Source organism: Trachypithecus francoisi, unplaced genomic scaffold (genome assembly GCF_009764315.1).
Source record: "Trachypithecus francoisi isolate TF-2019V2 unplaced genomic scaffold, Tfra_2.0 Contig01440, whole genome shotgun sequence".
NCBI classification, from domain to species: domain Eukaryota; kingdom Metazoa; phylum Chordata; class Mammalia; order Primates; family Cercopithecidae; genus Trachypithecus; species Trachypithecus francoisi.
The window spans coordinates 26275306-26301417 of record NW_022681431.1 but is presented as its reverse complement, the minus strand read 5'-3'; the positions used below and the strand labels follow the sequence as shown (position 1 = coordinate 26301417).

Below are 26112 nucleotides of genomic sequence, written 5' to 3'. Positions count from 1 at the left end.
ACTTAATTTTATGCTATAAAGCAGTGGTTCTCAATATGAAGTCAGAAGAGATGTAAACAAAATTTTGGAACTACGTTTAATATTTCAGAAAATCTAACAGAATTACACATTTGTACAGAATCAGGCTGCATGAGTTTTTTAAATTTGGCTATGATTTTAACAATTTAATGTGATAATACTAGTTTTGTTATTGGGATCAGAATCTCTGATTAGCAGTTATATATTTCTTTGGTTAATAAAAATTGGAGAAATTGTTACTTTTAAAATGCAGATTTTGGCCAGGAATGGTGGCTCACGCCTGTAATCCCAGTGCTTTGGGAGGCTGAGGCAGGAGGATTGCTTGAGGCCAAGAGTTCAAGACCAGTCTGGGCAAGATAGTGAGAGCCCGTCTCAAAATATATTCTCTGTATATATAGAGAGAGAATACACACACACACACACACACACACACACACAGAGGTTTTTTGGTTGTTGATAAAATACCTGAAATTATGTGGGTTCATGAGGAGGGAAAAGGGAATCCTTGGTGATGAAAAAGTTGCAAACCACTGCTGTATAGCCTGTATATCTTCACCAAAAAGTAATGATAACATAATCACCAATTTGAGATTCTATGTTCCTTTTGCTTTTTGTATTCTTTATGGAAATAAAAAAGTACTGATCAACCTATTGGCTATTTTTTTCTTGCTAATTATATTGTAAAGGAATTTAGTTAACCATGGCACTGGACTTGCTTTCTTTCTTACCTCTGAAGGAGAAAAGAAAGTTGCTACTTACATGTTTGAAAAACCTCTCAAATCTACTCAGTCAAAAGATTTTATGCTTCAATTTGGTCATATGTTAAGAGTTTAGCTTCTAAAGTGATACCTCAGTAGCCCATAGTTTAAAGAAGTAAAGAGTACATGGATGCTTTTGGTACTACTCAGAAGCTCTGAGTTTCTGGCCACTGAAACCCTGAAAAGTAGCTAAATACATTCATTTGCTATTTTAATCCATCACTGTAGATATGACTCAGTCCCTTTGTTATTTTCCCCCAATTTGAATCAGATTTAATGTGCTGAAAAGATAACTTTCTCCTTTTTCTTTCTTTTTCTCTCCCTCTTTTCTCAGTTATTAAGACTGTTTATTTGTTTCAAGGTGGAAGATTGCTCTGCTGTGAATCGTGCCCAGCTTCCTTCCACCCGGAATGCCTGAGCATAGAAATGCCAGAAGGCTGCTGGAATTGTAATGACTGTAAAGCTGGCAAGAAACTACATTACAAGCAGATTGTTTGGGTCAAATTGGGAAATTACAGGCAAGTTTTTCCAAGAACAAAGAGGAAGTATTCAGTCATTGTGCAGACCAGTTTCATACTCTGGATGCAGAGTGACTTGGAGATAGATAGGTAGACAGCATGGACCTACTTAAAAAAAAAAAAGAAAAGAACCATGTTTTGAGGCTGGATTCTTAAGGGGTTGGGAAGGTTATGTTCCTAATTCATTATTGAATTTCTTTTTCTTTTTCTTTGGGATTGGTTGGTTGGTTGGTTGTGAGACAAGGTTTAGCTTATCACCAAGGCTGGAGTGCAGTGGTGGGATCTCGGCTCGCTGCACCTGCTGGCTCAAGCCATCCTCCCACCTCAGCCCCCAAGTAGCTGGGATTACAGGTGCACACCACCACCCCTGGCTAGTTTTTTTATTTTTAGTAGAGATGATGTTCTGCCATGTTGCCCAGGCTGGTCTCAAACTCATGAGTCACGCAATCTGCCCACCTCAGCCTCCCAAAGTGCTGGGATTACAGGCATGAGCTACCATGCCCACCAACTTTTGTTTTTAAATCCTGAAAGTTGTTTTATACTAACGGGCTATGTACTACTAGATTTTGGAATAAAAGGTCTTATGTGGACAGTGGAGATGATTTTTTTTTTAACTTTTAAATTATTATTATTATTATTATTATTTTGAGACGGAGTCTCACTCTGTTGCCCAGGCTGGAGTACAGTGGCGCGATCTCGGCTCACTGCAAGCTCCGCCTCCTGGGTTCACACCATTCTCCTGCCTCAGCCTCCTGAGTAGCTGGGACTACAGGCACCCGCCACCACGCCTGGCTAATATTTTGTATTTTTAGTAGAGACGGGGTTTCACCGTGTTAGTCAGGATGGTCTCAATCTCCCGACCTCGTGATCCGCCCGCCTCGGCCTCCCAAAGTGCTGGGATTACAGGTATGAGCCACCGCGCCCAGCCTTAAAATATTTTTTTTTTTTTTTTGAGACGGAGTCTGGCTCTGCCGCCCAGGCTGGAGTGCAGTGGCCAGATCTCAGCTCACTGCAAGCTCCGCCTCCCAGGTTCACGCCATTCTCCTGCCTCAGCCTCCCAAGTAGCTGGGACTACAGGCGCCCGCCACCTCGCCCGGCTAGTTTTTTATGTTTTTTTTTTAGTAGAGACGGGGTTTCACCGTATTAGCCAGGATGGTCTCGATTTCCTGACCTCGTGATCCGCCTGCCTCGGCCTCCCAAAGTGCTGGGATTACAGGCTTGAGCCACCGCGCCCGGCCAAAATATTTTTTTATTTTAAATTGAATAAATATAGTGAGATAGGGAGTCTCACTATATTGCCTAGTCTGGTCTCAAACTCCTGGGCTCAAGCGATCCTCCTGCCTCAGCCTCCCAAAGTGCTAGGATTATAGGAATGAGCCACCACACTTAGCCAGATTTGATATTTTCTTTGTGTCTTAATTAGATACATGTTGATTTCTGATTTCTAATAAAATCAAGTTTATATTCTGGTCAAAATAGCTCTTTGCCCCTGAATCTTGTCCATTTTAGCCCTAAACCATGTGTAAAGAGAAAACTTTATAGAATTTAAGGAGAGATTATTCCATTAAGAGGCTTTAGTCTTAAGGGAATGAAGCAGGAAGTATGTGAGTACCATTATTTTAATAACACTTTCTCCTTTAAGGCTTTCAGCGAGTCGGCCGGGCGCGGTGGCTCAAGCCTGTAATCCCAGCACTTTGGGAGGCCGAGACGGGCGGATCACGAGGTCAGGAGATCGAGACCATCCTGGCTAATACGGTGAAACCCCGTCTCTACTAAAAATACAAAAACTAGCCGGGCGAGGTGGCGGGCGCCTGTAGTCCCAGCTACTCGGGAGGCTGAGGCAGGAGAATGGCGGAAACTCGGGAGGCGGAGCTTGCAGTGAGCTGAGATCCGGCCACTGCACTCCAGTCCGGGCGACAGAGCGAGACTCCGCCTCAAAAAAAAAAAAAAAAAAAAAAAAGGCTTTCAGCGAGCCTTCGCTGAACAGGTATAGTGATACAGTTTTAAAACTTGGCCAGGTACAGTGATTCATGCCTGTAATCCTAGCACTGTAGGAGGTTGGGGCAGGTGGATTGCTTGAGCTGAGGGGTTCAAGACCAGCATGGGCAACGTGACAAAACCCTGTCTCTACAAAATGTATACAAATTAGCTGGGCATAGTGGCGTGCCAGGTGTGGTAGCATCATAGCTACTCGGGAGACTGAGTCTGGAGGATTGCTGGAGCCCAGGAGGTTGAGGCTGCAGTGAGCCATGATTGTGCTACTGCACTCCAGGCTGGACAATAGAGCAAGACCCTGTCTCCAAAAAAAAAAAAAAAAAACTCTACATTTTGAGGCAATTTATCGTTTTACTAAGAAAATAGATACTATTCAAGATAGCACAATAGAGTTCTGCTTTTCAGTTAGAATCCTAGATAATATATATATATATATATATATATATATATATATTTTTTTTTTTTTTTTTTTTTGAGATAGAGTCTCACTCTGTCACCCAGGCTGGAATGTAGTGATGTGATCTCTGCTCACTGTAACCCCCACCTCCTGGGTTCAAGCGATTCTCCTGCTTCAGCCTCCCAAGTAGCTGGGATTACAGGCGCCTGACACCATGCCTGGCTAATTTTTGTAATTTTAGTACAGACGGGATTTCACTATGTTGGCCAGGCTGGTCTTGAACTCCTGACCTCAGCTGATCTGCCTGCCTCAACCTCCCAAAGTGCTGGGATTACAGGTGTGAGCCACCATGTCTGGCTGTAAAATATATTTCTATAAAATTTCAAACATACTGTAATTTTTTTAGCAAGAGCTATGTTTGTTCTCCCTCTCTCTATTTTTTTTTTTTTTTTAATATTTTTGAGACAATCTTGCTCTGTCGCCAGGCTGGAGTGCAGTGGTGTGATCTTGGCTCACTACAGCCTCCGCCTCCTGGATTCAAGCGATTGTCCTGCCTCAGCCTCCCAAGTAGCTGGGACTATAGGTGCGCACCACCACGCCCAGCTAATTTTTGTATTTTTAGTAGAGATGGGGTTTCACCATGTTGGCCAGGATGGTCTCAATCTCTTGACCTCGTGATCTGCCCGCCTCAGCCTCCCAAGGTGCTGGGATTATGGGTGTAAGCCACTACGCCCAGTCTGTTTTCTCTCTTTTACATATGTTACATGTTTAACCATTTAAATTTTAGAACTTCATTTTTAGCTGAGATCTGGGGTATTGAGATCAAACCTCCCCCTGCTTCTTTTTCTTTCTTTTTTTCTTTTTTGAGACGAAGTCTTGCTCTGTCCCAGGTTGGAGCGCAGTGGCACAGTCTCGGCTCACTGCAACCTCTGCCTCCCCGGTTCAAGCGGTTCTCCTGCCTCAGCCTCCTGAGTAGCTGGGATTACAGATGCATGCCATGACACCTGGCTAATCTTTGTATTTTTATTAGAGACGAGGTTTCACCATGTTGGCCAGGCTGGTCTTGAACTCCTGACTTCAAGTGATCTGCCTGCCACAACCTCCCCAAGTACTGGGATTACAGGCCTGAGCCACCCAACCTGACCAATACAACGTGTTTTTAATACCTGGAAAGAAACACATCTAATGTTAATAGTGTCAAGGATGAGATTACAAGAAGAGGCATTTTCACTTTTCTGTTATACATTTCTGCATTGTTTTAATTTTTAAAAGAAGTGCATACTGCTTTCATAATTGAAAAATATGTATCTTTCTGGTGTGGAGAAGGGTGCACAGTTTGAAAATTAGTATATTTAAGACATTTTTAGATAAGAAATACCTAAAACAATGTAAGAAGCCTTCAGATCTTCAAATAAACTTCAGTTTTTTAAAAGTTATGAATATGAAAATGTCTTTGACTTATTTTAATACTTAAATTTTAATTACATTACATTTTAAAGAACCCAAAACAGTGCTCCAATTAAGTTCACAGTCCAATGAGATTTTATATCTAGGTCAGATCCTTCTTGTATGTTTTGGAAAGACTTCCATCCATGAACTAATTCTTAATGTATTTCTTTCCAATCAGGCCCAGTGGGGCTGCATGAAGCTGTTTATTTTCAATAACTAGTTACTCCAATGTATTGCTTCTTGGGGGAAAATATGAGGACCTGGAACAAACCCAGGCAGAACGTGTGCCTCTTCCTAACTGACGTTAGTGAAGGCAGTAACTGTATACATATTTACCTTAAAGTTGTTTAGAAATAAATAGAGCCTGCTTTGAGAACGAACCAAATATCTATCACAGAAAATAGTGGTTTTTGTTTTGTTTACAATTTGAGCATGGATTCTTACCCATGTTTTTAATTCTTAGATGAACAGCAGAGTACCTTTCAGGTAACACTTTATCATCAAGTTCTGCAATATAAATCGGGGAGTGCAATCATGTCATCATTTATCTTCTCAGTAATACAGTTATGTGTTAAAAAATTGTTTTATTAGGCATATGTAAAATAAGAGATTGAAAAAATTTAAGTCTATGTATATTTACTACAAAAGCCCATGAGGTTGGTCTCATTTTTTGACTGTTAGCTTCATCATTTAATTCTTAATTTGTCTGCTTGCTAGAAACTGTCAGATTTCCTCACAGATGGTTTCATGTAGTGACTGCTGTAGTATTCAATTATCATAGCCTGAAACAGTTATATTTTCATTCTGTCCTCTATTCCATGTTTATTATGATCTAAGATGAATTAGATTCTGAAATACAAAGTGATATAAAACCTAGTACATTTGACCAAGAGGTGTTTGCCCAGGTTGACTACAGACTCAATGCTGATTTGAATGGGAGTGGTCATTCTTTATTACAGTATCAGTTTATTCTCAAAATGATTCCATTGACTACTAGAAATCAACTGTTATACCTTGAAAGATAATCTCAGTATTAAGTTTGGGGAGAAACATGACTTCTAGGATTGAAATTAGGTTTGGAATGTCATTGGGTAGTAGGTTCAGTATTATGATCTTTTAGAACATATTTTCATGATATGTATTTTATAAATATGAAATATTTTTTCAAAGAAAGTACATCAGGTGATTAGGGCCTAATTTGTTTAGTCTGTGTTCACTATTTCATTAACTACTTAATTTTTTTAATGATGTGCGGTATTTTATGTTCTTAAAATCTGAATGAAAATTGCCAAATACAAAACTTTTTTTCCCTTCTGCCAACCTTGTAAATAGTGGTTTTTTGTTTTGTTTTGTTTTTGCCTTCTTGATCTAAAATTGCTTTCGTTTTCAGATGGTGGCCAGCAGAGATCTGCAACCCCAGGTCTGTGCCACTGAACATCCAGGGTCTTAAACATGACTTGGGGGACTTCCCTGTGTTCTTCTTTGGTTCTCATGACTACTACTGGGTACACCAGGGCAGAGTGTTCCCTTATGTTGAAGGAGACAAAAGCTTTGCTGAGGGGCAGACTAGTATTAACAAGACCTTCAAAAAAGGTAAGCTGGATGATGTTTACAATGACTCAAAACTACAACTCCGGTGTCAGTTTCTCAACATCTCCTCACCTCCCTAATATTTCTGATATTAGAGAATTTTCACTAGGCATTATGATCCTGTGTCCATAAGCTTCCAGTCACATTAGAACCAGGTTTGAAATACATTTCAATGTTGTAGACTGTGCTGTGTATTTGAAAGGAATTTCTTCAGTGATCTTTCTATAAACACAGATTATTCTAGGAGTAGTCTTTGTTTTTTTTTTTTTTTTTTTTTTTTTAGACAGGGTCTCACTCTGTTGCCCAGGCTGGAATGCAGTGGCATGATCACAGCTCACTGCAGCCTTGAACTCCAGGGCTCAAGCTATCCTCTTGCCTCAGCCTCCCGAGTAGCTGGGGCTACAGATGCCTACCATCATGCCCAGCTAATTTTTGCATTTTTTATAGAGATGGGGTTTCACCATGTTGCCCGGGCTGGTCTTGAACTCCTGAGTTCAAGCAATCTGCCCACCTCAGCCTTCCAAAGTGCTGGGATTATAGCTACAAGCCACCAAGCCCAGCCTGAGAATAGTCTTTTTAATCAAGTGAAGTTCCTTTGCAACAGAAGAATACTAAAGACTTCCCATGAAAAGCCTTACAGTTGCTTTTGCAGTGTTTGGCTTTCTGGGAAGGGTAAAATGAATTTAAATCTAGCACAAGGCAAAAAGCTGCTGTTAGGGTCACTTGGAGGCCTCTGATCATTGAAGTAGAGCCTCTTCCCTGAGGCAACAGCATGCACAGAGCATAGTGTTCAATGAGTTATATCCTATTTCATTGTTACCCCATCCTCGTGGTAAACAGTAACTTCCAGAAAATAATTTTAAAAAGAAAAATCTCAGGCCAGATGCAAAGCATTGGGAAGGCAGTGTAAAACTACTATCCCATCAATTTTCCTTTGGTTTTTGGTATTTACATACTTTGTATTATCTTATTGGCAGCACTGGAAGAAGCTGCAAAACGTTTCCAGGAATTGAAAGCACAAAGAGAGAGTAAAGAAGCCCTAGAGATTGAAAAAAACTCAAGAAAACCCCCTCCCTACAAACACATCAAAGTAAGTCTTTATCTCTGGCCTAGGATTGCCAAATAAAATAAGAAGCAAAGTAAGTCTTTACCATGAAAGCTTTGGTATTTAATAGATGAGATGAAATGCATTACTCTCTAGTAGTTAAAGACCCTTTTTGACTTGTGCAAACTTCTGCTAATTATCACAGTCTTCTGTAAAACAGAGCTCCTGTTGGAAGCATCAAATGGGAGACATAGCTATTGTGCTGTGAAAATTAGGCCTTTGATAAGTCCTCTCATACCTAGTAGCAACATGTCTTAGATGAAATCCTGTTCTCATTCTACCAGGTTATCCTGCCACCAAATGAGAATATAGGTGTTTACTCCCTTTATTTCAGAGAACCCACAAACAAGCATATTTTCTCGTTTTCAGTTATGAAATTTCCATCTAGTGAAAGTAGAAATACCCAGGATAAATAAGTGAAAATTCACATGAGGCTTTGATATTTTTGTCAACTAAAATACAAAAGAGATGGTTATTCATTTCAGCTTACTCATCAGGAAAGATAAAGAACCTTTCTTGGAGTAGCACCACGAGGCAGTAGCATGGATATTTTAGATGTTCCTGTTCACATTGCCAGATGACTTACCTGCTGCCTCCCTCTTGCTTGTTATTTTGTTTTCTAGGCTAACAAAGTTATAGGAAAGGTACAGATCCAGGTTGCTGACCTGTCAGAGATTCCCCGCTGTAACTGCAAGCCAGCTGATGAAAACCCTTGTGGCTTGGAATCGGAGTGCCTGAACAGAATGTTGCAGTACGAATGCCACCCGCAGGTGTGCCCAGCCGGAGATCGTTGTCAGAACCAGTGCTTTACAAAGAGACTGTACCCTGACGCAGAGATCATCAAAACAGAGCGGAGAGGCTGGGGCCTCAGGACCAAAAGGAGCATTAAGAAGGTAGCATGGGATGGTGGTGGGGGGTGGAAGAAATCAGAACCTGGGCTTTTTAGGAATGCTTCAATAGGGAATAGTTCTAGGGATAAAATAAACAGGGATTTATGGTAAAATTTTAAAACTTCCCATGTTGAGAGTTTGGTACTTCTTGAGCAAAGAAGAGTAGTAGGAAGAAGGTGGTGATAAAATGTACTTAAACTTTGAGTGTCCAGTGGCTAGTCATAAAAAGGAGAGAGGGGACACTGGTAATTTCTGTGTGAAATAGTTTTTACTTGTTTTTTTACTATTTTACTTTTATTTTCTTTTAAAGACAGGGTCCCCATTCTGTTACCCATGCTGGAGTACAGTGGCATGTTCATAGTTCACTCAAGCCTTGAACTCCTGGGCTCAAGAGATCCTCCCACTTCAGCCCTCCAAGTAGCTGGGTAGGGTCTCACTGCATTGCTCAGGCTGGTCTCAAACTCCTGGACTCAAGTGATTCTCCTGCCTTGGCCCCCGCGAAGTGCTGGGATTGTAAGCATGAGCCATTGTGTCCAACCTAAAATTACTCTTGACATTTTTCTACCTTTTGAAAAAAATTGGCTGGGCGCAGTGGCTCACGCCTGTAGTCCCAGCACTTTGGGAGGCCAAGGAGGGCAGATCACGAGGTCAGGATATTGAGACCATCCTGGCTAACACGGTAGAACCCCATCTCCACTAAAAATACAAAACATTAGCCGGGCGTGGTGGCGGGCGCCTGTAGTCCCAGCTACTCAGGAGGCTGAGGCAGGAGAATGGCGTGAACCCGGGAGGTGGAGCTTGCAGTGGGTTGAGATTGTGCCACCGCACTCCAGCCTGGGCAACAGAGTGAGACTCCATCTCAAAAATTAAAAAAAAAAAAATCAGGTTTGTAATTTAAAAATACCATCTAATATAGTAAAGAAAAGTCATACAATACGATCAATACAATACAATACAAAAAAGATAGCAGAGTGAAATTCTTCCTTCATCCCTTCAATTCTTCATCTCATCAGAGATAACCATTGTTAATAGTTTGATAGGTAGCCTTTATAACTTTTTCTATATAGTTATAAACATACATAAAAATACATGGGTTTTTTTAGGGTTTTCTAAACATAAATATCTGACATTTTCTTCCCATTCACACACTATATTATAAATACATTTGTGGCAGTACATATAGATTTTACTTCATTCTTTTTAACAATCTCCTTTTAGTCATAAAATGTACCATATTTATTTAACCTATTTCCCAGTAAGTAAATAATTAATTTAACCTATTCCCAATAAATAAATAGATAAATATTTTTAAATTCCATAATGAATGTTCTTGGTCATCCACCTTTGTGCACCTATTTCTGTAGGTCAGATTGCTTGAAGTGAAATTCAGTTATTCGGGACAAGTGTATTAAGCTGCTTCCTATGTGGCAGGTACTATTCTCAGCACTTGGAAAACAATAGTGAACAAGACACATGAAACCCTTACCTTAGTGGATCTGCTTGAGGAGACAGATAATAAACATGTCGAGTGCCACTAACTGCTGTGAATAAAAATAAAGCTGGAAAAGGGGCTAGCTGGTGACAGGGATTGCCCTTTTCAGTTGATTGGCTCAGGGAGGCCTGAGGTGGCACCGTTTGCCCTGTATGTAGTAGAAAGCCGTGCAGGTGTGTGCAGGAGAAGAGCACATCAGACTGGAGGCAGGCAGCTGTAAAGGCTGCAGTGTGCTCCAGGAACAGCAAGGAAGTTCTGGGCCTGGGGAGGAGCCACAGGAGAGGAGAGAGAGGAGCTGCAGTGAGAAGGGCCGCCACCAGCTAGATAGGATGGGGCCTTACTGGCCATATTGGCCATGGGATGGGGAACATCTGGAGGATTTTACTAGGGAGTGACTTGATCTGATTTGATGTATTAGTTTTCTATTGCCACATACAAGTGTTACCACAAAGTTAGCAAATTAAGACATAACACGTGGCCGGGCGCGGTGGCTCAAGCCTGTAATCCCAGCACTTTGGGAGGCCGAGACGGGCGGATCACGAGGTCAGGAGATCGAGACCATCCTGGCTAACACGGTGAAACCCCGTCTCTACTAAAAATAAAAAAAAAAATCTAGCCGGGCGAGGTGGCGGGCGCCTGTAGTCCCAGCTACTCAGGAGGCTGAGGCAAGAGAATGGCGTGAACCCGGGAGGCGGAGCTTGCAGTGAGTCGAGATCCGGCCACTGCACTCCAGCCTGGGCGACAGAGCGAAACTCCGTCTCAAAAAAAAAAAAAAAAAAAAAAAGACATAACACGCATTTTATTATCTCACAGTTAATATGGGTCAGGAGTCCAGGCAATCCTTAGCTGGGTCCTCTACTGAGGGCCTCACCAGGCAGCAATCAAGGTGCCAACTGGGGCTGGGTTCTCCTCTGTGGCTTGACTAGGGAAGGATCTGCTTCCCTGTTTGCGTGGTTGTTGGCAGAACTCCGTTTGGCAGAACTCCCTTCTCTAGCTATAGGGGTGCGAGACTCCGGTTGTTTTTGTTTTGGGGGGTGTGTGTGTGTGTATGTTTGTTTGTTTTGCCGTTGGCCAGGAGCTGCTTTCAGCTTCTAGAGGCTGCCCACAGTTCCTTGCCACATGGGATTCCCAGCATGGCCACTTGCTTCCTTACAGCCAGCGGGGGTGAGAGGCACTACAGGAAGATGGACACTAAAGTCTTATGTCATAAACTCACATAATCACCCATCGCCCATGCCATATTCTGTTGGTTAGAAGCTAATCACAGGTCCTGCTCACACGCAACAAGGGGAGGAGGCGACACAATGGCATGAACACCAGCAGGCAGGCATCACAGGGGCCACCTTGAGAGTCTGTCTGCCACACTTGGGTTTCGAAAGGATAACTGTGGCTGTGGTATGGAGAACATACGATAAGGAGGAAAGAGCGATCAAGGGAGACCATTAGAGTCGCCCAGGAGAAAGACCATGGTGATGTGGAACCACTGGGGTTGTAGTTGAACCAGGAGAGAAGTGGTTGGATTTCTGACATTTTGAAGGTAGAGCCAACAGGATTTGCTGATGTATTGGATATGTGGACTGGGTTGCTTGGTCCAAGGCCAACCACATCTAAAATGTCATCGTATAATGCAAAATGTTTTATATTACTTTAGTGTCATGTATATCATATATACACATTTTTGCCTATGATTTCATGGGAGTTTATGGGGCCATCCTGAAATCCATCCACTTTAATGTTGTGTTAACACCTTTTAATAGTAGTTGCACTTATTCTGAAATGTGTTGTAAGATAACTTATTAAACAATCTTGATTTTCCTGCTCTTTAGCACTTGAGGGTTTGCTGATGTAAGACAATTGGTCTTTTACAAAATAGCTAGAAATATACAATCATTGAAAAGTATAATCAGAAAGACATTATAGCAACATGAAAAAGATACTCGGTGTATTTACAGGAAAGAAGTCCAATATGAAATGGAATGTACACAGTCAGGTCCCCTTCTTTCTCCACAGAACAGATTCCTGAAAATGTGTGCCGAACTAGGGACTTCTTGTTATGAAGCTGTTTCTTTCTCAGAAAAAATGTTAAGGTATTAAATATTGAATTACAGCCTTTTTGCTGCAGTCTTTAAGGACAGATCTGTAGCATTTTTTAAGTTAATGAATTTGTTACAATTTTTGTTCACAATTGAATTCACAGTTAATGGTTTTTAAGTCTAGTAAGCAACTCTTGGAGGCTAAAGATCTGTCTCTTAGAGCATCTGAAATATTTCCATCTTTATTTACAGTAGCATCAAGTTTATGAGACTTGCTCTCATATTTGATATCAGCACTTAATTTTTCTCTGTTTACTCATTTTCATAGACTGATTAAAGTATAAACCATAATAAATCATGATCAAGCTTTTAAATTCACAAAACTATTTCTTCAAATGAAATCTTACCTTGAATCCCAATGTGTGAAAAAAGAAGTAGTAGAACTGATTTGGTTGAAATTCTCCTCTATAGGTTTCCACTAAAGAAAATTTGCCCTAGGCTGGGCAGAGTGCCTCACACCTGTAATCTCAGCACTTTGGGAGGTCGAGGCAGGTGGATCATTTGAGGTTAGGAGTTCGAGACCAGTCTGACCAACATAGTGAAACCCCATCTCTACTAAAAATATAAAATTAGCTGGGCATGGTGATGCACGCCTGTAATCCCAGCTACTTGGGAGGCTGAGGCAGGAGAACTGCTTTAATTCAGGAGGTGGAGGTTGCAGTGACCTGAGATCACACCATTGCACTCTAGCCTGGGCAACAAGAATGAAACCCCATCTCCAAAAAGAAAATTTGCCCTAACATCATTAGGTATAGTAACAGTAAGTGGCAATGCAGCCAAGATGGCAGTACAATCTTCTGCTACCCTTTGATATCATATCATAGTGCAAAATGTTGTTCATCGGCTGATAACAAGAGTCCAAACTGGATACAGGAAAAGCCATTTGAGGCTGACAGTGTATGTAATAGACGAATGTGCAGAACAGTCCCATGTCCTTTGTGAGAAAGGACTGGAAGGAAAAAGTGAAGGAAATTAACTGTTTATGGTGCTGCATTTACAGATCAATTTTCTTTTTATTTCCTTGAAACGGAGTCTTGCCCTGTCACCGAGGCTGGAGTGCAGTGGTGCAGTCACATGTCGCTGCAGCCTTGAACTCTCGGGCTCAAGTGATCCTCCTGCCTCAGCCTCCCAAGTAGTTGGGACCACAGCCATGCACCACCACACCTCGCTGATATTTTTTATTTTTTGTAGAAATGGGGTCTCACTGTGTTGCCCAGGCTGATCTCAAACTCCTGGCTCAAGCAGTCCTCCTGCCTCAGCCTCCCAAAGTGCTAGGATTACAGGCATGAGCCACCACACCTGGCCTGTTTTTCTTTTCCTAACTGAATTCCGTGTCATAGCTTATACAGTAGATAAAAACAGGAGAGGGAAAAAGCCAGCGGTCACCTTTGGTAGTGACTGCTCCGCAGCTGAAACATGCAGCTCCGTGAAGCAGAGCGGTGCTTCTCACTAAGCTCACTCACCACATGCCACCAAAGAAAGAGTCAGGGAGGTTAGGACCCTTCTAGTTTAACCATTCTTTTTTTTTCTCTTACTATAATCTATTTTTATCAATAGACAAAGATTAAATATTTTAAAAACCATTGGCTTATGTTCTTAATGATTTTCCACAATCAGAAAACGTGATGCAGTACTTCTCTTCAGATAGTGACTACCAATAGTTCTGTGATACTAAGAGCTATAAGAAGGGCTAGTGAAAATTTGTGGGGTGGAGGGAGAATAGGACAGAAATCTGATAAAATAAGCCAATATATTTTTGTTTTTCAAGATATTTATTTTCCTCTAAAATATATTAGTAAGACTGGTAAGTCCTTATAGAGAATGTTGACCTAGACTGAATCAGCAATGCTTTTGAAGTGAAAAGGTTAATGATTATGTAATTATAAACACAAAATGTTGAATGTATAATACTTGCTCTTATTTTAAAAGGAGCTTATCACTGTATGCCTGTTAGAACAGCTAAAATGATAAATAGTGGCAATACCAGATGCAGGCAGGACGTGGAGAAAGTGGATCTCATGAACTGCTGGTGGGAGCATATGACGGTACAGCAACTCTGGACAGTAGTTTGGCAGTTTCCTTAATAAGGAAACATACACTCACCATATGGTGCAGCAGACACACTCCTGGCCATTTATCCAGGAAGATGAAAATCTATGTCCACACAAAAACTTTCACCAGAATGTTCATAGCAGCTTTATTTGTAAAGCCAAAATCTGGAAACAATCCAGATGTTCCTCTATGGGTGAATGGCTAAACAAATGGCAGAAACACTACTCAGAGATTTAAAAAGAACAACCTGTTGATACACTCAGCACCTTGGGTAGATCTCAAGGGAATCTGCCTGAGTTTTTTCTTTAAAGCCAACCTCAAAAGGTTCTGTACTATATCATTCAATTATAAAACATTCCTTTTTTTTTGTTTTTTTGGTTTTTTTGAGATAGTCTTACTCTGTCACCCAGGCTGGAGTGCAGTGGCATGATCTCAGCTCACTGCAGCCTCTGTCTCCTGGGTTTCAGCAGTTCTCCAGCCTCAGCTTCCTGGGTAGCTGGGATTACAGGCATGTGCCACCACGCCTGGCCAGTTTTTGTATTCTTAGTAGAGATAGGGTTTCACCATGTTGGCCAGGCTGGTCTCGAACTCCTGACCTCAGGTGATCCACCCGCCTCAGCCTCCCAAAGTGCTGGGATTACAGGCATGAGCCATGGCGCCCAGCCAAAACATTCTTGAAATGACAAAATTCTAGAGATAGAGAACAGATGAGTGATTGCCAGGGGTTAGGATGGGATGAGTGGAGGAAGGATGGAGGAAGGGTGTGATTATAAAGGACTGAGTATCACAAGGAATCTCTGTTGTGAGGCACCAGCTCTGTATCTTGATTGCAGTGGTGACTACATGATCCTATGCCTGCTAAAACTGCATAGAACTATATAGAAACACAAATGCATGCATGTAAAATTGGTAAAATCTGAATAAAGTCTGGATTATACCAATGTTGGTTTTCTGGTTTTGATATTATAGTGTAGTTATGTCAGTCGTTACCATTGGGGGAAACTGAGTGAATGTTCTCAAGATTTCCCATGTACTATTTTTGCCACTTCCTCTGAGTATCAGTAATTACTTCAAAAGAAACTTAAAAACAAAAACAGAGCTCACTTGTTTCAGATTCAGATCTCTTCCAGGTCTTACCCCGAAACCTGCATAGCCACAAACTAGTAAAAGTCTGTTAAAATATAGCTTCAAAGGCTAAAGTTAGCTTTATCCCCAGATCCCAGCGAAGTACCACATGTTGTCAGTTGGACTATAAAAATAGTATTGTCAGCAAGAAAAGGCAAGCAGATTGTCACCTTCTGAGGCACTTATACCAGAAAAATAATGCCACCTGTATGCCTGTGAATAAATAACCATTTCTTTCTAGGGTTGAAGTTATATTTTCAGGGTTCTCTTTAATTATTTTGGGTTATACATGCGTCATTAAGCAATGCTTTATATAATACACTGATTTTAAGTTACGTATTGCACATTTATCTCCAGGGTGAATTTGTAAATGAATACGTCGGTGAATTAATTGATGAAGAAGAATGCAGATTGCGAATCAAGCGAGCCCACGAGAACAGTGTAACTAATTTTTATATGTTAACTGTTACCAAGGTAAAATTGCTTTTTTTTTTTGTAAGAAAAAGGGATTTGTTTTTGTTTTTGTTTCATAGTCTTAATTTGAACTCAGTTTCTTTTAATTTGATTTTTCTTCAGGCAGAGCATAATGATTTGCAGTAGCTAGTGTGCTGCCTACTATAATGTGCCAGTTATACCAGAGTACAAAAATGAATGATACTGAAGCTTTGCACATGTCATGTGAGACAGCACTGTGAGTGAAAATAAAACCAGGAGCAGGGTTAGCATATCTGGATTTTAGTCTGAGTTCTTTGTCAAAAAAGTCCTGGGTCTCAGTTTCTTTATTACTGAAGGAGAGAATCAACTCTGTGATTCTAAGTTATAAGCCACCATTATTAAAGTTCCACTGTAGCCAAAACTCCAAATTGCTCTGTATATTAAAACTTTTTGGCAGGGTACAGTGGCTCACGCCTGTAATCCCAATACTTTGGGAGGCTGAGGAGGGCAGATCACATGAGCTCAGGAGTTTGAGACTGACCTGTGCAACACAGGAAGACTCTGTCTCTACAAAAAATAAAAATAAAGTTACCCAGGTGTGGTGGCACGTGCCTGTGGTCCTAGCTCCTCAGGAGGCCGAGGTGGGAGGATCACTTGAGCCGGGGAGGTCAAGGCTTTAGTGAACTGTGATCACACCACTGCATTCCTGCTTGGGCAACAGAGCAAGACCCTGTCTCAAAAAAAAAAAAAAAGAGGAAAATAATGAGTTCTGTCATAAGAAAAATGACAGTAAAACTGCTAGTTTAATCCCTGCAGTTGTAAGACCTATTTGATACACATTACATCCATTATCTCAGTTAACTTTTTTGTCAGTTCTCTCATTTACAGAGGACAAGAAGCTGATATCCAGCCATGATAAGTGATTTGTTGACTATTTTGTTACAGTTTTAAGAACCAAGACTAGTACCCATGTTTCCTGTGTTCTAGGCTATCATATCTCTAAAACTGAGATTCAGAGTGTCATTAAAGTAAGAAATGGAGCTTAAAAGTATTTTAACTGATATGTCATTGTTTGAAAGTTTTACAGCTTTCATAAACATGTTTCATAAATATCAGTTAAAATGCCATTCTTTATGATTGCTGGGATCTGGCTCCTTCAACCCTATCCTCCCTGCCAGTGGCCCCTCCAGCCATGGTGACAGCACTTGAGAGGCTCAGTTCTGTGGAGCTTATCCAGATTATTAGAGTTCAAATTCAGGAAGCCTGAATATTCAGCTTTTTAATGTATTGTGAACTTTAAGTAAAAACAGAGCAAATAGATAAGCACTGGAGAATATATCCTACACAGTAGTCCTCCCATCAGACAGATCTCCAAGTTTTGTTTCTCATTTTTCTTTCTTCTTTCTGGCCTAAGCTGTCATGTATCCCCTCCTATACTAGTTTTGCTTCCTGCTTGGAGCAGAAAAGGAGGGCTGACAGCAAAACACCAGAGCAGTTATCAGAACTTTGAGCTCTCTAATCAGAAAATATCGTTCCTAAACCTCTGACCCACTAATCTTCTAAATAGCATTATTCCATGGTCTGTTTGTTTCTAGAAGCAAACTTAAAAAGCAACTAAATCCCACTTTATCCTAATTACTTTACTTTGACTTGAAGGTCATCAAATAAAGGAAAGAACTTAATAAATTGCCCAGGCAGTCTCACATTTCCTGATTTGTCAGTTGTCAGACACCAGCTGGTAGCAAAATGCTGCTGCCTGTGATCCTTGACTGAGTTGGATGTTTCTGGGAGAGACTTGATTTATGAAAAAGATACCTTTCTTTTCTTTCTGAAGGATCGTATAATTGATGCCGGCCCCAAAGGAAATTATTCTCGCTTCATGAACCACAGTTGTAATCCCAACTGTGAAACACAAAAGTGGACAGTGAATGGAGATGTTCGAGTGGGACTATTTGCTCTCTGTGATATTCCTGCAGGTAAAAAAGTGACTCGTTCCCCATGCTTTCCTCCCTAGGGAGAAAGAATATCCTATAGAGCCAGGACATGGTTCTTCAAGGCTTGATGCCTAAGAACTTATTCAAATAAGAGGAAGGTTATATTTAGAAAACGTATTCAAATAAAAGGCAAGTTATATTTAGAATTGAGTGTTAGCTGCCAGTGAGAGGCAAAAATCTATAACCTCAGAAAGGAATTTAGTGAGAACTTTTATGTAAGAGTGGGTATGACAGGATTCTGTGTCCACAGTCCTGCTGAATGAATTCTCCAAGTAAGCTGCTGTCCGTACAGTGTAACCAGATGTTTTAGCTGTTGTTTTCTTTTTAAAACATATTAACAGTAATTAGCTTGTGTTAGCAGCAACTGGTTCCTTAGTTGCTGGGATTTTTTGTTGTTGTTTTCACTTTGAAAGATCATTCTGTTTCAAATTAGACATAAAAGCCTCTGAAGCCAGAGCTGTTGTTTTCATTTTTCCTTACCCATCCAGCATCTGAACAAAACTTGGTTTCTCCTTTGTTTAGTTTGTAGAAAAATAGGTGAGAAGAGAAATGCTATAGCTAAAACAGATTGAAACTGTGTTTCTAGAACTCATTGTGGATTGTTTAAGCCCAGCTAGAAGCAAGCTTAGGAGTCCCTAGTTTGAGTCCCTGGATTTGGTGTATGCAGTGAACCTTCATTTTGGATCTTTATTTGATCATAATATAAGGCAGTAATTACTGGAAATAGTATTGTCACAATTCCATGGTCATATTGTTCATTTAGAAACTAGTGTGAGTTAGCTATAGAAAAGAAGGCTGAACTAGAACCTATTCTCCTGCAGAGTCTTAGATCCTGTCACATTGGTTTCAACCACTGCTTTGAAAAGGACATGACTTCTTTTGAGGATGTGTAGTTTTGCTGTCCTTGTTCATGGGTGGGGATGTTTTTCTCCTTTTCTTTTTTTACCATCACTGTTATCAATGAGGTAGAACACTGGCAAGGGAAACGCCTTCATGCCAGAATGATGTCTCTTTTTTTCATCAGGGGAGTGTGCCTGTGAGAGCATTTCTCTTCCCCATGACTCGAGTTTGAATAATTATTTCTCCTGTGTTTCAGGGATGGAGTTAACATTTAATTATAACCTAGATTGTCTGGGCAACGGCAGAACGGAGTGCCACTGTGGGGCAGATAACTGCAGTGGTTTTCTAGGAGTGCGGCCAAAGGTCAGTCTTGCAGGGGAGCGCCCCCAGCCAACAGGAGATAAGGAGTAGGGCTGTTAAGGAGTCTGTCTGGCTGGGCGCGGTGGCTCACGCCTGTAATCCCAGCACTTTGGGAGGCCGAAGCGGGCGGATCATGAGGTCAGGAGATCGAGACCATCCTGGCTAACATGGTGAAACCCTGTCTCTACTAAAAATACAAAAAATTAGCCAGGTATGGTGGTGGGCGCCTGTAGTCCCAGCTACTTGGGAGGCTGAGGCAGGATAACGGCGTGAACCCAGGAGGCGGAGCTTGCAGTGAGCCGAGATTGCGCCACTGCACTCCAGCCTGGGTGACAGAGCGAGACTCCGTCTCAAAAAAAAAGAAGTCTTTGTGTGTTTGTGACCATCTCAGGAACCTGCTGGCAGTTGGGCACCTGGATTAGTTTGTGGGTCATCAGCTGGGCTTATCAAACATTTAGACTGTGACTTTCCAAGGAAGCTTGTTTCAGTAAGGTCTGTTAGGTTCTGAGAATGTATTTTATTTCAGGTTGATTATGAAATTAGCAAAAAGCTAATTTAAAACTTTTAAAAAATCCACAAAATACTAAAGGCCATTGAATTATACACTTTAAAATGGTGAATTCTGTGGTATGTGAATTATACCACAATGAAAAAAATTAACAGGTTGCCTAAAGGTTGCTTGGATTTACCACTATCCTTGCAATTAAAAATAAAAAGAAAGCACATTTCAGTACTAAAAAAGTACATGAGGCTGGGCACAGTGGCTCACGCCTGTAATCCCAGCACTTTGGGAGGCTGAGGCTGGTGGATCATAAGGTCAGGAGTTCGAGACAAGCCTGACCAACATGGTGAAATCCCATCTCTACTGAAAATACAAAAATTAGCCAGGTGTGGTGGTGCACACCTGTAATCTCAGCTACTCAGGAGGCTAAGGTAGAAGAATCACTTGAAACCAGGAGGCAGAGGTTGCAGTGAGCCAAGATCACACCATTGCACTCCAGCATGGGCGACAGAGTGAGACTCCGTCTCAAAAAACTAACTAAATAAAAATAATAAAAAGCACCCTATTCAAAAGTCAATGAAGGCCAGGCGCAATGGCTCATGTCTGTAATCTTAGCTCTTTGGGAGGCTGAGGCAGGCGAATTGCCTGAGCTCAGGAGTTCAACACCAGCCTGGGCAACACAGTGAAACCCCATCTCTACTAAAATACAAAAAATCAGCCATGTGTGGCAGCAGGCGCCTGTCGTCCCAGCTACTCAGGAGGCTGAGGCAGGAGAATTGCTTGAACCCAGGAGGCGGAGGTTGCAGTGAGATGAGATCACCCCGCTGCACTCCAGCCTGGTGACAGAGTGAGACTCAGTCTCCAAAAAAAGTCAATGAAAGGCTGAGGCAGGAGGATCACTTGAGCCCAGAAGTTTGAGACCAGCCTGGGCAGTATAGCAAGACCCTGTCTCAACAAAAAAAAATTACAAAAATTAGCCAGGCGTGATGGCATGCGCATGTAGTCCCAGCTACTTGGGAGGCTGAGACAAGAGGATTGCTTGAGCCCAGGAGGTCAAGGCTGCAGTGAGCCAAGATTGCACCACTGCACTCCGGCCTGGACAACACAGCAAGAACCCCATCTCAAAAAATAATAATAATAATAATTTTTAAGTCAGTGAAAACAAAACTTTATTTTTGTTATAGTATTTGTTGCAGCATAAGGCCTTCTGATGTTTTTAGGTAATTGTACAACAGATGAATTTAAATGATTGCAAGGTTGTAGGGTTTTCCTATCTGTGTCCAGCTTCATGCACTGTCTGTGATGTTTGAAACTATGATCCTTTCTTTCTTGCCAGTCGGCATGTGCGTCAACAACTGAAGAGAAGGCAAAAAATGCTAAGTTGAAACAGAAGAGACGAAAGATCAAAACAGAACCAAAGCAGATGCATGAAGATTACTGTTTTCAGTGTGGAGATGGTGGAGAGCTGGTCATGTGTGACAAAAAAGACTGTCCCAAAGCATACCACCTCCTATGCCTTAACCTGACTCAGCCACCATATGGTAAGCTGGGCCTTCAGGACCCTTTCCCTGACTTGTGTCTTTGCCAACTATGTGTGACTCAGAGTATATTCCATGCCATGGGGTAGGAAATGTTGACTAGAGCAGACAATAGCAAAAAATTATGCTGGCAAAAAAATCTTTCCCCTTACGCATTTGGGATACCCTGTGGTTCATCAAGGATTGGTTTCCTGTATACTGTTCCCATAGGTGGGTAGTTGGTACCTATGGCGTTGGGTTTTGGCCAGTAGCTCACATCCGTCCTAAATAATACACCCAGATCTGTGTTTGGTTGAAATTTGGAGTTGTATTCAATTGAATTCCATCTCCAATTTGAGAAAAAGGAACCTGGGTTTTTCATGGGTAATCAAGACAGGCACTAACTTGGGCACTTCTTCTTCCTCCCCTTCTCCCCGAATTAGGAAAGTGGGAGTGTCCGTGGCATCAGTGCGATGAGTGCAGCAGTGCAGCTGTTTCCTTCTGTGAGTTCTGTCCACATTCATTTTGTAAAGATCATGAAAAGGGGGCCCTGGTTCCCTCCGCACTGGAAGGCCGCCTCTGCTGCTCGGAACATGACCCCATGGCTCCTGTGTCACCAGAATACTGGAGCAAGATAAAATGTAAATGGGAATCACAGGATCATGGAGAAGAAGTAAAAGAATAAATGTGTGGTGTCCCCTCCTTTCTATTTAAGTGAAAAAAGCAAATAGATCATGCATTTAAAAAGAAGAGACTGCTACAGTGCATACAGCCTTTGCCATCGGAACTGCCTTATTAAAGCCAAAATGGGAAACCAGTTCATGCAGGCAGAAGCAGTTGGTGGTGTCTGGTTTTTCTGTTTTGTTTGGTTGGTTTGGGGATTCTTTTGTGGAGGGTTAAATTCCCTTGGTCTTTTCTTGCCTTTTATTGTGCTTCAATGCCATTGCAGCTTGAAAAAGAAATGTTTTTTGCTTTTAAAATAAGAACAAAGAGAAAAGAAAGTTGTGTTAATGAGATAAATTTAAAGTCTAAGATGTGTTCCTTGGTTGTATAAAGCAAAAGTAGCCATCATTCCTTTATTTATTTTCATTTTTAGGAATTTCAAGAAGTGTAGTTCAATAGTCTAATCAAGTGTGTGTGTGTTTTAAGTAGGAATCTGAGAAAGCCCTCTAGGAAAGGGTGTGATAAGCTTTATATACCTCTTTACTGAGCAGTAGGTAGGCTCACTTCTCTTTCCCTTCAGAATGCTTTTCATAGACTTAGAGAAGGGCTCTATGGAAGTATTAAATCTGGCCTCTTAAAAACAATGCCTCGCTGAATTGTACCTCTGTGTTCTTAAACAAGGTGGGCTTTGTACTATGCTAACTAGAAAGGTATATGGTGTGTTTCCTTGGTGGAAGGAAAAAGAGGAATGGATGTGCTCACTGATTTTTGAAACGTTCTCCATTGACATGGATGGTTTGGATTTTGGATGAAGTGCGTTTCTGTGGATATGAAGCATAGTTGGAATGGTCACTCCTATTTTCCTGACACTGATAAAGGCAGCTAAAGGGGGATGAAGGCACAACCCAAAAGTTGTATCATATAAGCACCATTTTCTGTCCAATTTTATTGTAGACCCTGGTCTAAATTGGAAAGAATTACAGGCATTTTATTTTTTGTCTCTGTTTTCCTCTCCCACTCAAACATTTCTTTTGTCACCTGACCATTCAGTCATGTTTCCTGGTAAAACCACACAAGTGAGTTTGAATTGTATTTGAATAGATCTTTTTGGTTGAGTTCCTAATTTAGGGGGTGAAAGTTATAGGGGCATCCCCAGGTTACATGTAAAGAATTTCTGTTATTATCCAGTACTTAAGATTGCTCCCATTGAGTAAGGGGAAGAACTTCTACTTTTACAGGGTACATAAGAGCCACACAAACACACTTCATCTTAGGAAGCACTTGGAGAAAACTCCCAAGCAAGTCAGTGTTAGCAAAAATGGTTGACGGTGACGCTTGACTCATAGACGCGAGTATACCAAGATGTCTGCTCACCAAACTCACGTGGCTTTTAATGCTTAGGAATATCTATATTCCAGTATTCCTTGTATCAGATAATTAGTAATGTCAGACATTGTTGTAACACTGTACTAAGTAGAAGTCTAGGGTTAGCTTGAATGAGCGTTAACTTTCTCTGTGAATTTTGACTGCTTACAATTGCTGGTACCTGGTAGCATTTATTTTCCCTCAAGTACCTAGTAACCTTATGAAGGTAGGGAGGGTAGATGCTCTACCACATTCCTTCAGCTGTATTGAGTGTTCCATTTGCTTATCAATTTAGAGCTCTTCTATGGAAAGAGGGTGAAAAGCTGTTTTGTGCCTCTTTTTTTGTATGTAAATGTGCAATTATACTGGATTTTCTCTTGTAAAAAACAACACTATAATTCCTTTACTGAAGCTCCTAAACTGCCATTTGCCTGACTCCAGCAATTCTGCGGTGACTCATTGGGCTTCCAATACTTCTGTTGATTAGATATGGTCCCAAAAGAGCAAAATGGAAAATGCAATCCATGTCACCAAATATAATTGCTACAAGTAAGATGAAATACAGCTCACTAAAACACTAAACTTTGCTCTTGAGCAATTATAGAGTTTGATGTCCTTTTAAAAAATAAGAAAACCTAGGTTTTATCATACTAAAATTTTATTTTGTATATGATGTTTGGCTTTTTAAACTTACTAACATAAGGATTTCCTTTAATATTCCAAATACAGTTCTTGTTGAAACAGTATCCAACATGAAATCTTATCTCCTTGCTTTTAGACTTAGTGCTATTTACTATCTAATGACTTTTATATGGTAAGCCAGGGTACATCCTATATACTACAGATACCTTAGGTTTCAGTACTTTTATGCAGCTTCTTCATTGTGTCACATTTTGTTTTCATATCTGTAACAGAGCTCTGATGAAATTAAAAAATATATGATTAATAGGATTGTTTCACCATTTCAGAAATCAGAGTAGAAAACAAAATAGCTGCCGGGTGCAGTGGCTCACACCTGTAATCCCAGCACTTTGGGAGGCCAAGGTGGGCAGATCATGAGGTCAGGAGTTTGAGACTAGCCTGACCAACATGGTGAAAGCCCGTCTCTACTAAAAATACAAAAAGTAGCTGGGCGTGGTGGCACATGCCTGTAGTCCCAGTTTCTTGGGAGGCTGAGGCAGAAGAATCACTTGAACCCAGGAGGTGGAGGTTGCAGTGAGCCAAAATCATACCACTGCACTCCAACCTGGGCGACAGAGCGAAACTCCTGGTCTCAAAACAAAAAAAAGCTAACCATAGTTCTGAAGTCTTTGGCCATAAGTGTTCTTTAATGGTCTAAAAAGCGGTTTTAGTCATGCCGGTGCCAAGGAGCTCTCCTCACACCTCCATAGCATCAATGTTGACCTATTTTATATATTTTTAAGTTGTAGATTATAGATACAGAAAGAGAAAATTGTCCTTTATGTGTGCATGAGTATACATGCACTGTGCCTGTGCTACACCAATGAAATATTCCAAAAGACACATTGCTCACTCATAGTCTGAAGTTGGTATTTGTTAACTTTTAAATCTATATGTGGTCAGTGTAAGTGGTTGGTTTTTATTCTTGTCAAACAATGAAATAACTTAAAGCAGCATGGGCTAATGGTGGTATTTTTTTTTAACCACATGTTAATTTGTTGAAGGAAGAAGTGAACATAAGATTTTTGATAATCAGCCTAAAGCTTCAGAAATTGGATCAGTAAGAGCTAAAGATGAAATCCTGGGAAAACTTCCCAGGCACTGTGCAGGGGAGGGAGGGGCTGGACCGCCACTGCTGTGAGGGAGGAATGGGAAGAGCAGCCCCTGGCTGGGTGAGAAGGGCAGAGTGGATGGCCCTTCATTCCTGGAAGGCTGAAGCAACCAGAGGCAATGATTCATCTCTTTAATGTCTAATCAGGGAGAGATACAGGAGTGAGGTGAGTTTTATTTTCATTTTTGTTTTAACAAGTTCCCACTCTATCTTAATTCTCAAAAATGATCTGGCCTAATCTATAGAACTGGCTGAGTTTGAGAATCATTTAAAATTTGGAATTTTCTATACAAGTCAGGAACATACCTGAAAGCTAAAACAGTAATGGAGGCAGGGGGGCTGTCCCCAGCTCCCTTCTGCCATTTACACAAAATATTTGAAAACATGTCTGTAAATAATGTTGTAGAACTGAGATATTCAGTATCATGTAAAGGACCCTCAGATGGGACAGGCTGTTGAACAACTTTCCTAGACCATGAAGTGGAATTTCCTTTTTGAGTAGTTTCTTGCATGGTGTATTCCAGTAGTTCAAACCCAGACCTACAGTTTGCAACCAGGCCATCTGTAGAGAATATAATCTCTGGACTGCCCAGGACTTGTTGCTTGTCTTTCATTTCATTTTAAATATAAAGCTCTTCCTTTAGCATTCACCTTAAAGTCAAGGTGCTGGCTGCCACCTGCCATGTCCTCTTACAAGATAAGAAAACAGTGGCTATGGAGCCCTCACGGCTGGGAAGCTGACATTCTATGTACTTCCACATGAGAAAAAGGACATTGGAAAGTTGCTTTATTTCTGGGCAGTGTCGACTAAAGTTACTTTTCACAAGGCTGATGCATCCAGCCACCCCCAGTTGTCCAAGTTGGTGCAGACATGAATTGATGAACTGAAACACTTTCCTTTGGCCTAGGGCCACCTAGAATTGGTCTCTGGTTATTTGTAAAACAAAAAGTAGAACTTGGTTCCATTTTCAGATGGACTAGGGAATACTATAATTAGTATACAGCTTTGCAATGAATTAACAAATACTGAAAAGTTGGAAATGTGTATATATTGAAATCTCACCAACTTTTACCTGGGGTGGGGTACCAGGAGAAAGGGGGTTATAATAGGGTAAGGGGGGGGGGATAATGTTTACCACAGGTACGAAGTAGTCACTTTAAC

General features: G+C 41.1%; 1 protein-coding gene across 7 annotated transcripts in view; it reads left to right on the top strand.

The window, feature by feature from the left end:
• The window catches only part of NSD3 (nuclear receptor binding SET domain protein 3), a 115325-nt gene extending 91421 nt beyond the window's left edge, over nucleotides 1–23904 (top strand). For 3 of the 7 annotated variants that reach the window (XM_033231082.1, XM_033231100.1, XM_033231092.1), the window contains exons 16-24: nucleotides 1111–1294; nucleotides 6526–6728; nucleotides 7703–7815; nucleotides 8454–8723; nucleotides 15840–15956; nucleotides 17752–17893; nucleotides 19008–19114; nucleotides 20950–21154; nucleotides 21574–23904. In XM_033231082.1, coding sequence (XP_033086973.1) covers nucleotides 1111–1294; nucleotides 6526–6728; nucleotides 7703–7815; nucleotides 8454–8723; nucleotides 15840–15956; nucleotides 17752–17893; nucleotides 19008–19114; nucleotides 20950–21154; nucleotides 21574–21815 — 1583 coding nt within the window. In that variant the 3' untranslated portion in view covers nucleotides 21816–23904. The remainder of the gene's footprint in view (nucleotides 1–1110; nucleotides 1295–6525; nucleotides 6729–7702; nucleotides 7816–8453; nucleotides 8724–15839; nucleotides 15957–17751; nucleotides 17894–19007; nucleotides 19115–20949; nucleotides 21155–21573) is intronic. The other 4 variants (XM_033231133.1, XM_033231125.1, XM_033231120.1 and 1 more) reach the window with 4 other exon arrangements.
• Nucleotides 23905–26112: the final 2208 nt, after the last annotated feature.